The 12943-nt window shown below is 52.8% G+C and overlaps 1 protein-coding gene across 1 annotated transcript in view; it reads left to right on the forward strand.

The window, feature by feature from the left end:
- The window catches only part of LOC137612766 (receptor-type tyrosine-protein phosphatase N2-like), a 98065-nt gene extending 92311 nt beyond the window's left edge, over window positions 1–5754 (forward strand). Inside the window, exons 21-24 of the mRNA XM_068341469.1 lie at window positions 2597–2650; window positions 2737–2801; window positions 4291–4364; window positions 4673–5754. Coding sequence (XP_068197570.1) covers window positions 2597–2650; window positions 2737–2801; window positions 4291–4364; window positions 4673–4744 — 265 coding nt within the window. The 3' untranslated portion in view covers window positions 4745–5754. The remainder of the gene's footprint in view (window positions 1–2596; window positions 2651–2736; window positions 2802–4290; window positions 4365–4672) is intronic.
- Window positions 5755–12943: the final 7189 nt, after the last annotated feature.

The following is a 12943-nucleotide window of genomic DNA, read 5'->3' on the forward strand; positions in this document are numbered from 1 at the left end:
CCAGAAGCCCCAGGAGCCCCAGAAGCCCCAGGAGCTCCAACAAGCAGCTCCTGACCTCAAACTCCAACTAAAACCAGGTCCAGTCCTCAGAGTCCCAGCTTTTGGCTCGTTGCCCCCCCTGTGAGTTGGTAGCCACGAGGGGCTACCCTGAAGCATCTTGGGTATTTTCCTGAGGATAGCGGTGGATCCGTTGGAGCTCTGGACCCCCACCCGTTCCTCTGTACCGGGTGGTGCTGATGCACACCGGTGAGGTGGGGGCCCAGGTTCACATTGTAAGGAGGTCTGGTGGGTGTCACCCCAGAGGTCTGGTGGGTGTCGCCCCAGAGGTCTGGTGGGTGTCGCCCCAGAGGTCTGGTGGGTGTCGCCCCAGAGGTCTGGTGGGTGTCACCCCAGAGGTCTGGTAGGCGTTGCCCCAGAGGTCTGGTAGGCGTTGCCCCAGAGGTCTGGTGGGTGTCGCCCCAGAGGTCTGGTGGGTGTCGCCCCAGAGGTCTGGTGGGTGTCGCCCCAGAGGTCTGGTGGGTGTCGCCCCAGAGGTCTGGTAGGCGTTGCCCCAGAGGTCTGGTGGGTGTCACCCCAGAGGTCTGGTAGGCGTTGCCCCAGAGGTCTGGTAGGCGTTGCCCCAGAGGTCTGGTGGGTGTCGCCCCAGAGGCCTGGTGGGTGTCACCCCAGAGGTCTGGTAGGCGTTGCCCCAGAGGTCTGGTGGGTGTCGCCCCAGAGGTCTGGTGGGTGTCACCCCAGAGGTCTGGTGGGTGTCACCCCAGAGGTCTGGTAGGCGTTGCCCCAGAGGTCTGGTAGGCGTTGCCCCAGAGGTCTGGTGGGTGTCGCCCCAGAGGTCTGGTGGGTGTCGCCCCAGAGGTCTGGTGGGTGTCGCCCCAGAGGTCTGGTAGGCGTTGCCCCAGAGGTCTGGTGGGTGTCGCCCCAGAGGTCTGGTGGGTGTCGCCCCAGAGGTCTGGTGGGTGTCACCCCAGAGGTCTGGTAGGCGTTGCCCCAGAGGTCTGGTAGGCGTTGCCCCAGAGGTCTGGTAGGCGTTGCCCCAGCGTAACATTTAAATATGGCCGTTCCTCACTAACTACCTGCCCCTGCTGAACACCCCCCCCCCCCGCTGACATGTTCCTAACACCATCAACCCCCAAAGCATTGCCCCCCCCTCACGAGCTAACTAGCGGTGGCCAGTGTCATTTTTGTGATGGTGCAGCTAGTGATATGAGCCCAGTTGCATAGTCACAAAAGTGATCATTGGAGACTGTGACTCTGCAACCAGGGGCCCCCAGGGGCCTCCAGACCCCCGGCCCCACCTCCCTCCCTTTGTCGTCTCCCCCCCGAGATAATCGCTCACCTTTACTGCTTGATTTCCTCCAGGCTCCTCCCACCTTCATCCGTCTCTCTGATGCTCGGCGTCTGCTCAGAGTAACCCCTGCCTTCCTGTTCGACCCTCAGGTGCAAAACTGAAGGGTAGAACTGAGAGCAGAACAGCTGATCATCACGGGGCTGCTTTAGCTTTAGCAGGTACTGCTTTAGCGTTAGCAGCTGCTGCTATAGTGTTAGCAGGAACTGCTTTAGCATTAGCAGCTGCTGCTAATGCTATAGCAGCTGCTTTAGCGTTAGCAGGAGCTGCTTGGGTGGATGGTCCAATCCAGCTCTCCATCTTCATCCACGTCTCTACCTTCATCCCTCTTTCAGGCGCCTTCCTTCAATGCCACCCCCCCCCCTTACCCAAACCCCACAATCCACCTGTTCAGGGGCCCTGTCATGTTTCCATGGTAACGCTGTTTAATTGTCTGCAGTGACTTTTTAGTTTTGGAGATGAAAACGATGGATCTTGTTTTTGGTGGTTCTGAACCATCAGTCTGGTTGTCTCCTGTCGGCCAATCAGAACCTGATCCAGTAGAGGTGTGGACCAATCAGAATCTGATCCAGTAGAGGTGGTACTATGAAGAACTTGCTGGATGTTTTCTTCTGGAGTTAGAACCTTGAACCAGGACTGGACAGGACCTCCTGCTGGGTTCTGGACCTCCTGCTGGGTTCTGGACCTCCTGCTGGTTTGGACCTCCTGCTGGCTGAGACAGAATCTTCTAAAGGAGCGTTCCTTTCCAGGCGCTTTGAGACCAGCATCTTCTCGCTGGTGGAGCGACGGAACAGAACTGGAACCACACAAACTGGTCCAGAACCCAAACCAGGAACTGGACTGATGCCCCGTATCTACAACCAGCATCCTCAAGGTCACACCTAGAAAGGACCCCCACACATGAAACGGATGAACCTTCTGATCTCCTGACGACAAACTTGTGACCTCTGACCTCCTGGAGGACAAACCTCTGACCTCCTGAAGGACAAACCTGTGACCTCTGACCTCCTGGAGGACAAACCTCTGACCTCCTGAAGGACAAACCTGTGACCTCTGACCTCCTGGAGGACAAACCTTCTTGAATCTGTTGTTGTTGACAGTTCCCCTTGTAAACACGTCAGCCATCTTGTTTCCTGCGTCTCCTGCTGCTCGTCTTCAGGGACTGGAACCAATCATCTGAGCGATGCTAATGCTAATGCTAACTCTAAGGCTAAAGCTAACGCTAACACTGGGCTTCTGTTCTGTTTACAGGAAGGTGAACAAGTGCTACCGGGGGCGCTCCTGCCCGGTCATCGTCCACTGCAGGCGAGTAGCCCCCCCACCACCAGACACTGACAGACCATAATACAACTGACAGACCATAATAACACTGACTCTCTGGTCACTTGCAGCGACGGCGCTGGAAGAAGCGGAACCTACATCCTGATCGACATGGTGCTCAACAAGATGGCTAAAGGTGGGCAGGGCTAACTCAAAGGGGAGTCAGAGTCAGACGAGTCAGAGTCAGACTAGTCAGAGTCAGATGGTGTCAAAGGTGAAACTCAAGTGTCATACACTCCTCCGAGCCTGTGCTTCGGAACTAGGGACCCTGTGCAACAATTGTTCAACCTCAGTCTGCGGCTGGGGAGGGTCCCGTCACTGTGGAAGACCTCCTGCATCGTCCCTGTACCCAAGAAAGGACGCCCTACTGAGCTCAACGACCACCGACCGGTCGCTCTTACCTCCCACGTAATGAAGACCCTAGAGCGACTGGTCCTGGAGCTCATGCGTCCACAGGTGCAGGGTGCTATGGACCCTCTCCAGTTCTCCTATCAGGACAAGGTTGGGGTTGACGACGCTTTCTTGTACCTCCTCCACCGTGTGCTCTCCTACCTGGACACCGGGGGCTGTTCCGTCAGAGTGCTCTTCTTTGACTTTTCGAGCGCCTTCAACACCATCCAGCCCCGGCTCCTGCAGGACAAACTGACCTCCATGGCTGTGGACCCCTACCTCGTGAGCTGGATCACGGACTACCTAACGGACAGACCCCAGTACGTCCGTATGGGGGACTGTTTGTCTTCTATGGTGACCAGCAGCACGGGGGCGCCACAGGGGACCGTTCTCTCCCCCATTCTCTCCACCCTCTACACATCAGACTTCAAGCACAACTCGGATACATGCCACATACAGAAGTACTCCGATGACACCGCGATAGTGGCATGTATCCGGGAGGGTGATGAGGGGGGGTACAGGGCGTTGGTGGCTGTATGAGGGGGGGTACAGGGCATTGGTGGCTGACTTCGTGGAGTGGTGCCAACAGAACCAGCTCCAGCTCAACGTCTCCAAGACCAAGGAGATGGTGCTGGATTTCCGGCGGGCACCTCCCTCTCCACAGCCAGTGATCATGGAGGGCAGTGAGGTGGGGGTGGTAGGAAACTATCAGTACCTGGGACTGCAGCTAGACAGCAGACTGGACTGGTCACTCAACTGGGACTGTGTGTACAAGAAGGGGCAGAGCAGGATGTACTTCCTGAGGAGGCTGGCCTCCTTCAACATCTGTCCTAAGCTCCTTCTCATGTTCTATCAGTCCGTAGTCTCCAGTGTGCTGTCATACGCCATTGTGTGTTGGGGTGGGGGGGCCAGGAAAAGAGATATGGACCGTCTGAACAGACTCATCCGCAGAGCGGGCTCAGTGGTCGGGATGAGCCTGGACTCTGGAGACGCTTCTGGAGAGCAGGACCATGTCTAAAATTAAGGCCATCATGAACAACACCAGCCCCCCCCCCCTTCTACACACCACCTTCTCCCAGCAGAGAAGCACCTTCAGCGGCAGACTGCTGTCACATCTATCTATCATCATAACTCATATTCAGTCCTTTTAAACTCTGTGTGTGTGTGTGTGTGTGTGTGTGTGTGTGTGTGTGTGTGTGTGTGTGTGTGTGTGTGTGTGTGTGTGTGTGTGACAGGTGCGAAGGAGATCGACATCGCCGCCACCCTGGAGCACCTGCGGGACCAGCGTCCTGGAATGGTCCAGACTAAGGTAACACACACCATTCCCATCAGGTGGGCGGCGCCAGAAGGCTGACGTTTCATTGGTTGTTCGTCCCACAAGTGTAAACGCTAGGGTGGGTGTGTCCTAGTGTTTGGAGGTGTGTCCCTATGCTACATGCTAACAGCTGATCTGAGCTGAAAAAGGGAGTCAGGACCAGGTCCAGGTGTCTGGTCGCTGGGTTCTTGGTCTGAACAACTGTAGTCATGTGGTCATGTGATCATGTGATCATGTGGTCATGTGGTCATGCGGTCTTGTGATCAATCAACATTAACCTAATCAATCTCCCCCCCCCACAGGACCAGTTTGAGTTTGCGTTGACAACCGTTGCTGAAGAGGTGAACGCCATCCTGAAAGCCCTCCCCCAGTAGGAAGGAGCTCCTGGTGGACGTCCTCCTCCTCCTCCTCTTCCTCTTCCTCCTCCTCTTCCTCCTCTTCTTCGTCCTCCTCCTCCTCCTCCTCTTCTTCCTCCTCCTCCCCCTCCTCTTCTTCCTCTTCTTCTTCCTCCTCCTCCTCCTCTTCCTCCTTCTCCTCTTCCTCCTCTGTTTGAAGCTGACTTCCTTCCTTCTTCCTTTTCATTTCCTCGTTTGAACTCCTTTCCTTCCTTCTTCCTGTCTTTTTGATCCCTAACCGTCTGTGTTCACGTGTTTCTGGTCTGTCGTCGTGGGGGGGCGACCACATGGGCGTCAGGTGGTTGATCCGCCTCCTGATTGGCTGGGTTTGATCCGCCTCCTGATTGGCTGATTAGATTTGTCTCCTGATTGGCTGGTTAGATCTGCCTCCTGATTGGCTGGTTAGATCTGCCTCCTGATTGGCTGGTTTGATCTGCGTCCTGATTGGCTGGGTTTGATCCGCCTCCTGATTGGCTGGTTTGATCCGCCTCCTGATTGGCTGGTTTGATCCGCCCCCTGATTGGCTGCCCATTGATGTATTTCTTTATCATAAACTCTTGCTGTGATTTTTGCCGTTGTGTTTGACGTGACCTGAGCAGCTCACCAGCAGCGCCTGGCATTGATGACATCACATGACGTAGGCGTGTTCCAGTAGGTGATGCGAAGGATGTTGTAGCGATGTTCTATTAAGGACCAGTAGGAGGCGCCGTTTCATCCTTCCAGTAGCAGCGTCTCCATCGTCCGGCTCGTCGCTGAAGCAACACGCCATCAACGGGGCACCTGTAGGCGGGGCTGATGGGCGGGACACCTACAGGCGGGGCTGGTGGGTGGGGCACCACCAGCGGACGAGTCGGACCTGTACCTCGTTGCTAGTCCTGCTTGAGTAGCGGTTCTGTGTAGCATTAATGGATTACTGATTATTAGTTGTTCGTACTTGTGATCGTGTTGCATCAGAACGTTTTTTTCTGCCATAAATAAAAGAGCATGTCTATCCATCAATGAGTCGTCCTTCAGAACCAGAACCTCCATCAACACCTGACCCCTAACCCTGACCTTTAAACCTAGCCCTGACCTTTAACCCTAGCCTTCTTGATATTTCTAGTCTTCATACCTTCAGTCGGTCCGTTTCCGGCTGACAGCTGTGATCACTGAGAGCAGACGTTCTTTTTTCCCACCGTTATGGTGAGACCTGAACGCAGCATCCAGTTCAGTGACGTCACCTGAAACAGGCTTTGAATGTCTTCTGACGCTGAGCGGAAGCGTTAGAACTGATGACCACAAGAGGGCGCCATCATCCTGTTAGACGGACATGGGAGTCAGGTTCAGGCCTCTCTCGTGACCCCTGACCCTGAACGCATCACTGGAAAACATGTATGGGCAATAATTAGGGTTGGGGTAATTATTAGCATTAGGGTTGTTATCAGGGTATGGATTATTATTAGAGGCTGGGGTAATTAGGGCTAGGGTAATTATTAGCATGAGGGTAATCATTAGCATTAAGGTAATTATTAGGGTCAATGTAGCCACAAGAGGACACAAGCCAGTGTCTTATTGTGCCGGTCACAAGCCCAGATAAATGCAGAGGGTTGCGTCAGGAAGGGCATCTGACATAAAACTTTTGCCAAATCAAACATGCGAATCAAACCTACGACTTCCGTACCGGATCGGTCGAGGCCCGGGTTAACAACGACCGCCATCGGTGCTGTTGACCTAGAGGGCGCCGGTGGAAATTGGATTACTGTTGGTCGAAGAAGGAGAGGAGGAACACCAAGAGTATAGGACTAAGAGTAGGGATGATGAATGTTGGAACTATGACAGGAAAACCTATAAGATCTATAAGAGTGGCGGTAGGAGCACACAGGTAGACTACATCTGGTGTAGACGGTGTAACCTGAAGGAGATCAGTGACTGTAAAGTAGTGGTAGGTGAGAGTGTAGCCAAACAGCATAGGATGGTGGTGTGTAGGATGACTCTGGTGGTGAGGAAGATCAAGAGGACAAAGGCAGAGCAGAAGACGAAATGGTGGAAGCTGAAAAAGGAAGAGTGTTGCATGACTTTTAGGAAGGAGTTAAGACAGGCTCTGGGTGGTCAGGAGGTGCTTCCAGATGACTGGACAACTACAGCTAATGTGATCAGGGAGACAGGTAGGAGAGTACTTGGTGTGTCATCTGGAAGGAAAGTAGATAAGGAGACTTGGTGGTGGAATGAGGAGGTACAGGAGTGTATACAGAGAAAGAGGTTAGCTAAGAAGAAGTGGGACACTGAGAGGACTGAGGAGAGTAGACAGGAGTACAGGGAGATGCAGCGTAAGGTGAAGGTAGAGGTAGCAAAGGCCAAACAAGAAGCTGATGATGACTTGTATGTTAGGTTGGACAGGAAGTAGCAAAGATCAGTCAGGATGAAGTGAGGAGGGCACTGAAGAGGATGAAGAATGGAAAGGCAGTCGGTCCTGATGATATACCTGTAGAGGTATGGAAGTGTCTAGGAGAGGTGGCAGTAGAGTTTCTGACTGGGTTGTTCAACAGGATCTTAGATAGTGAGAAGGTGCCTGAGGAATGGAGGAGAAGTGTGCTGGTGCCCATTTTTAAGAACAAGGGAGATGTGCAGAGTTGTGGCAACTACAGAGGAATAAAGCTGATGAGCCATACAATGAAGTTATGGGAGAGAGTAGTGGAAGCTAGACTAAGGGCAGAAGTGAACATTTGTGAGCAGCAGTATGGTTTCATGCCAAAAAAAGAGTACTACAGATGTAGTATTTGCTTTGAGGATGTTTATAGAGAAGTACAGAGAAGGCCAGAGGGAGCTGCATTGTGTTTTTGTAGATCTGGAGAAAGCTGATGACAGGGTGTCCAGAGAGGAACTGTGGTATTGTATGAGGAAGTCTGGAGTGGCAGAGAAGTATGTTAGAGCGGTGCAGGACATGTATGAGGAATGTAAGACAGTGGTGAGGTGTGCTGTGGAGGAAAGTGTCAGGTGTGATGTGTGATAGAAGAGTTTCAGCTAAAATGAAAGGAAAGGTGTACAAAACTGTGGTGAGACCAGCGATGTTGTTTGGTCTAGAGACAGTGTCACTGAGGAAAAGACAGGAGACAGAGCTGGAGGTAGCAGAGATGAAGATGCTGAGGTTCTCTCTGGGAGTGACCAGGATGGATAGGATCAGGAATGAGTACATCAGAGGGACAGCACATGTTAGAGGTTCTGGAGATAAAGTCAGAGAGGCCAGACTGAGATGGTTTGGACATGTCCAGAGGAGAGATAGTGAATATATTGGTAGAAGGATGCTGAGTTCTGAACTGCCAGGCAGGAGGCCTAGAGGAAGACCAAAGAGGAGGTTTATGGATGTAGTGAAAGAGGACATGAAGGTAGTTGGTGTGAGAGAAGAGGATGAGAAGACAGGGTTAGATGGAGGACACTGATTGGCTGTGGAGACCCTGAAGGGAAAAGCCCAAAGGAGAAGAATAATTATTAGGTTTATTATTAGGGGTTGGGTAATTATTACCTTTAGGTTCATTGTTAGCATTAGGGTAGTCATTAGGGTAAGGGTTATAAGGGGTTGGGGTAATTATTAGGGCTTGGGGTTATTATTAGGGGTTGGCGTAGTTATTAGCATGAGGGTAATTATTGGTGGTCATTACTTTCAAGTTGTGATGGTTTGGGGTTTGTCACCATCACCTTTGTTGCGTTTAAAGCTTTCCTGGGGGGTCAGGACCATATAGCTGGGGGTGAGGGGGGTTAGTATCCTTGGTCCTGGTTTTCAAGAAGCTGATCCAGTTCCGTCACACATCTTCGGGGGAAACAACGTCCCACCTCTGAGCTACTCTTCCTCCAGACCACCTGACCAGCAGGAAGTAGATTTCTCCTTCCTTTAGCTTCCAGCTGCTAACGTTCACCCAGATGGTGTCACCAGATCATTTGGACCCTCAAGTCGACAGTAGCTCTTTAGAGGAGCTGAAGTCAACCTGCTAGTTTACCCAAGAGCTAAAGTCAACCTGCTAGTTTACCCAAGAGCTAAAGTCAACCTGCTAGTTTACCCCCAGAAGAGCTAAAGTCAACCTGCTAGTTTACCCCCAGAAGAGCTAATGTCAACCTGCTAGTTCACCCCCAGAAGAGCTAAAGTCAACCTGCTAGTTTACCCCCAGAAGAGCTAATGTCAACCTGCTAGTTCACCCCCAGAAGAGCTGAAGTCAACCTGCTAGTTTACCCCAAAAGAGCTTAAGTCAACCTGCTAGTTCACCCCCAGAAGAGCTAAAGTCAACCTGCTAGTTTACCCCAGAGGAGCTAAAGTCAACCTGCTAGTTTACCCCAGAGGAGCTAAAGTCAACCTGCTAGTTTACCCCAGAGGAGCTAAAGTCAACCTGCTAGTTTACCCCAGAAGAGCTAAAGTCAACCTGCTAGTTCACCCCCAGAAGAGCTGAAGTCAACCTGCTAGTTCACCAGACGCACCTGTTCTTTCTCAAAACATTTCCTAGAATGAAGCCCCTCCCCTTCCTGCAGTCAGGTTTCCGCTGCACCAGTGGGTGGAGCCGGCCCATTGGAGCAGACAGCCCATTGGCTGCTGCCACACGTGGTTTGAGGGGTGTTCCAACTCGCTCAGCCACCAGGAAGTAGACCTCACCCGCTTCGTTCAGAATCCGAATCAGAAAAGGTTTTTTGCCCAGTTCAGTAAAAGTTAGTGTGGAGGAACCTGACGGTGTCGCTGACAGGAGGAGGAGTCTAGAGGAGGAGGAACAGAAAACCGTCTGACTGACTTAAAGTCCAGCTGTAGGCAGAGAACCGTCCCTCCAGGTGTTTCTACCTGATATTACAGCAGAAGCTGGTGGGCGGGGTCGACTCACCTGGGGATCAGACAGGTGTGTTGGAGGCGTGGAGCAGTGAGGTGTCAATAAACACAGCGGCTCAACAGTGCCTAAATCTTTATTTTCAGTAAGCTACATTTCTCCAAATGAGACATTTCCATCATGACAGGAAGTGAAACACCTGGAGCCACAGGTGGGCGTGGCTCCATTTATCACGACAGGAAGTGAAACGCCTGGAGCTGCAGGTGGGCGTGGCTCCAGTGTAATAGAAGCCTTCAGTCCACAATGTTAAAGGTGTCGTTAGGCAACGGTATCAGTCCCACCCCTAGGAGGCGGAGTCAACGATTGTCCACAGCTGTTAGCGTAGCTGTTAGCGTAGCGCGGTCAGTGTTAATGAGCAGAACCACAGTGAGTCCAGAATCACACGAGTCCAGTCCAGTGGGCGGAGTCGTGTTTGAGCACAAACAAAAATATCCAGATGCAACCCGGGCGTCAACAAACAAACAAGCAAACAATGGCACTGTCAACAGGCAACAGGAAGGAGACGCGTCCACCGGGCGGCGCCGGCGGCCCCCCAGGGGGGCTGAAGCAGAGTTCTGGTGATGCTGTTGCTTTACCACATGCACACATTCACAGTTCAGGGGCCTCAGGGGCCCTCAGCGGGTCACGGGACCCCACCTCGGCGCCGACTCTGGGGTATTTACAGGTGGACTGGGCCCAGGAGGCTTGTAGGCCGTTAACCAAGTGGGGGGCGTCACGGTTCGACTGACCCGTTGGAAACCACGCCCACAGCTAAGCCCCGGAAACACCACCGAAAGGTCGTAAGGTCACGTCTCATGAAGAAACTAACAAACACCTGGGGGGTGGGGCATTCGCCGTGGTCCGCTCCGACAGCGTCATCCCAACAGCACCGCTAAGGGGCGTGTCCATCAGCCATCGCTCCTTTTAGCTAACGCTAGCTTAATGCTAGCTCATACCGACACCAGAACTGGTTCTGTCCACAACAAAGACCCCTGGAGAACCCGCAGACCCCACCCTCCCTAAGCCACGCCCACTTTAAACCAGCTCTGAGACAGCACTGACCTCTGACCTCGATGAAGACTCCGGCTCGGGACACAAATAACGTTTTTGGTGTCAGTACCAAAGCTAACGTTAACAACTCAAAGACGCCCAAAACCGTTCCTGGCACCTTTAGCGGATGCATGCTAACACAATTAGCATCTTTTTATGTTTAAGAAATTATCAACATGAATCGACTGAATACACACAACCACGATTTTCTGCGTTAGCTGAAAACACATAGCCTAGCCTAGCATCAGGAGACACTGAATGGAAGGCAGAGCCTCAGATGTTTTTGTTTGTGCACCAATTAATCGTGATTGATGGCGTAAACGTGTCGTCATTGCATTTTAAACATTAGCATTTAGCATTCCATGTAGCATCCGCTATCTATAATCAATATCGATTGATGAAGGTGGACAGAAAACACTCGTCAGAAGGCAGAACGGCTAGCGTTAGCCGAGCCACGCCGGCCAATCATGTGACAGGAAGCAGCTTATATGAACATGTCATAATCGTCATGACGTCAGAGCCAGCTACAGGCCACGCCCCCTCAGCCCAAAGTGAAGGCGGGGCTACAAAGAGGACGCTGTTGGACATGCCGTTTTTTACAGAAGCTTGTCAGAACCACGGGGCCGGTCCAGTTAGTGCAGTGTTTGGGGGGGGGTAAACAAAAGATTACAATCAGACGGCTGGCCCCGCCCCCTCAGGAGGCCATGCCCAGACTGAAAACAGTTCGGTCCAGGTGTAAAGTCCAATAGATCAGAAGCTCTCAGTACCTTATAGTCTCTCTATTTACAGCTGTACACGTTATTACATGTTATTACACATTAATACACGTTAATAAACATTAATACACGTTAATAAACGCTCCACTGCTTCTGATTCACGTTAGATTCTCCCAAAACAACCCAAAATATTAACAAGAAAATAAAGAACAATCAAAATAATTCTCTTTTCCGTACAGTTTACAAAACAAAGGGGATCCGTCTCTCCTGAGACCCGGGGGGGTCCGGTACGCCCGGTTCTTCTGGTACGCCCGGTACTTCCAGGGCGGCGCCTCAGCGCTTCAGTTCTTCCAGAACAAATAAACTCTGTCGTCTCATAGAAAATTTAAGGCAAAGTCGTTCAAGTTTAAATAAAATTCAAGTTTCTCAAACACTTTTGAGGGTTTGACCCCCCCAACAGACGGACCTCCTCCTGGGTCACCTGGGCCCCGCCCCAACAGAAGGACCTCCTCCTGGGTCACCTGGGCTCCACCCAACAGAAGGACCTCCTCCTGGGTCACCTGGGCTCCACCCAACAGAAGGACCTCCTCCTGGGTCACCCCCCTCGCTTCAGAGCACCATGGCCTTCAAAGAGGTTCAGGGACCAATCAGAAGCAGCTCCAGAGGTCAGGCCTTAAGGAGGCGGGATTACCCACAATGCTGCTGGGTGCAGGAAGACTTGGCGTTTAGGTGGGTGAACCAGTGCGTTGGTTGTTGGGGGGCTGTTGGCACGGATCTGTCCCAGTGGTGCTACGGTGGACAGAACCACCAGAACTAGCCCCGCCCACACAGCGATTCGCCCCGCCCACAGAGACCCGCCCTGCCCCAATGCTGCTCCATCAAGTCCCGCCCACTCTGGGTCTGAACGGCCCATTTCCTGCCTCTAGTTAGAGAGACAGGAAACAGGGGTCGCTAGTTAGCATGGCTAGTTAGCACTGTTAGCAACCACTGCAAACAGCAGAGGGCAGCAATTCTTTACAGAGAACAGGAAGGAGGTGCCGAGGCCACGCCCACCACTAACCCAGTAAAGCAACGGGAGCCAATCACACGCAGAGGGCTGGGCTGATGGAACCAAACAATCCGATCGCCATGACGACAGCGACGCATTGGCGTGACATGAAGCTAACACAAACCGTCATCAGGAGATGGGAGGGGTCGCTCGCCATTTCCCAGCAGCCACTGGGGTCGCCCCGCTCTTTACACGCAGACTGAATCCTACCCACAAGCCACTGGGGCAGACTGAACAGATCGGAGTCCCGTCCAAACCCCCCCACCCCCCTAGCGGCAAAAACCACCAGAACTAAAACTAAATAAATAAAAGCAACGACTAAAGAGACCAGATCCAGCAGAGGGGGGGTCCACCAGAGACCTGATCCAGAAGGGGGGGTCCACCAGAGACCTGATCCAGGGGGGGGTCCACCAGAGACCTAATCCAGAGGGGGGGGGTCCACCAGAGACCTGATCCAGAGGGGTCCACCAGAGACCTGATCCACCAGAGACTTGATCCAGAGGGGGGGTCTTCTACGCTTGTTGGTGACCGTTGGGGGGTGGGGGGC

This window comes from Antennarius striatus, chromosome 18, assembly GCF_040054535.1.
Source record: "Antennarius striatus isolate MH-2024 chromosome 18, ASM4005453v1, whole genome shotgun sequence".
NCBI classification, from domain to species: Eukaryota; Metazoa; Chordata; class Actinopteri; order Lophiiformes; family Antennariidae; genus Antennarius; species Antennarius striatus.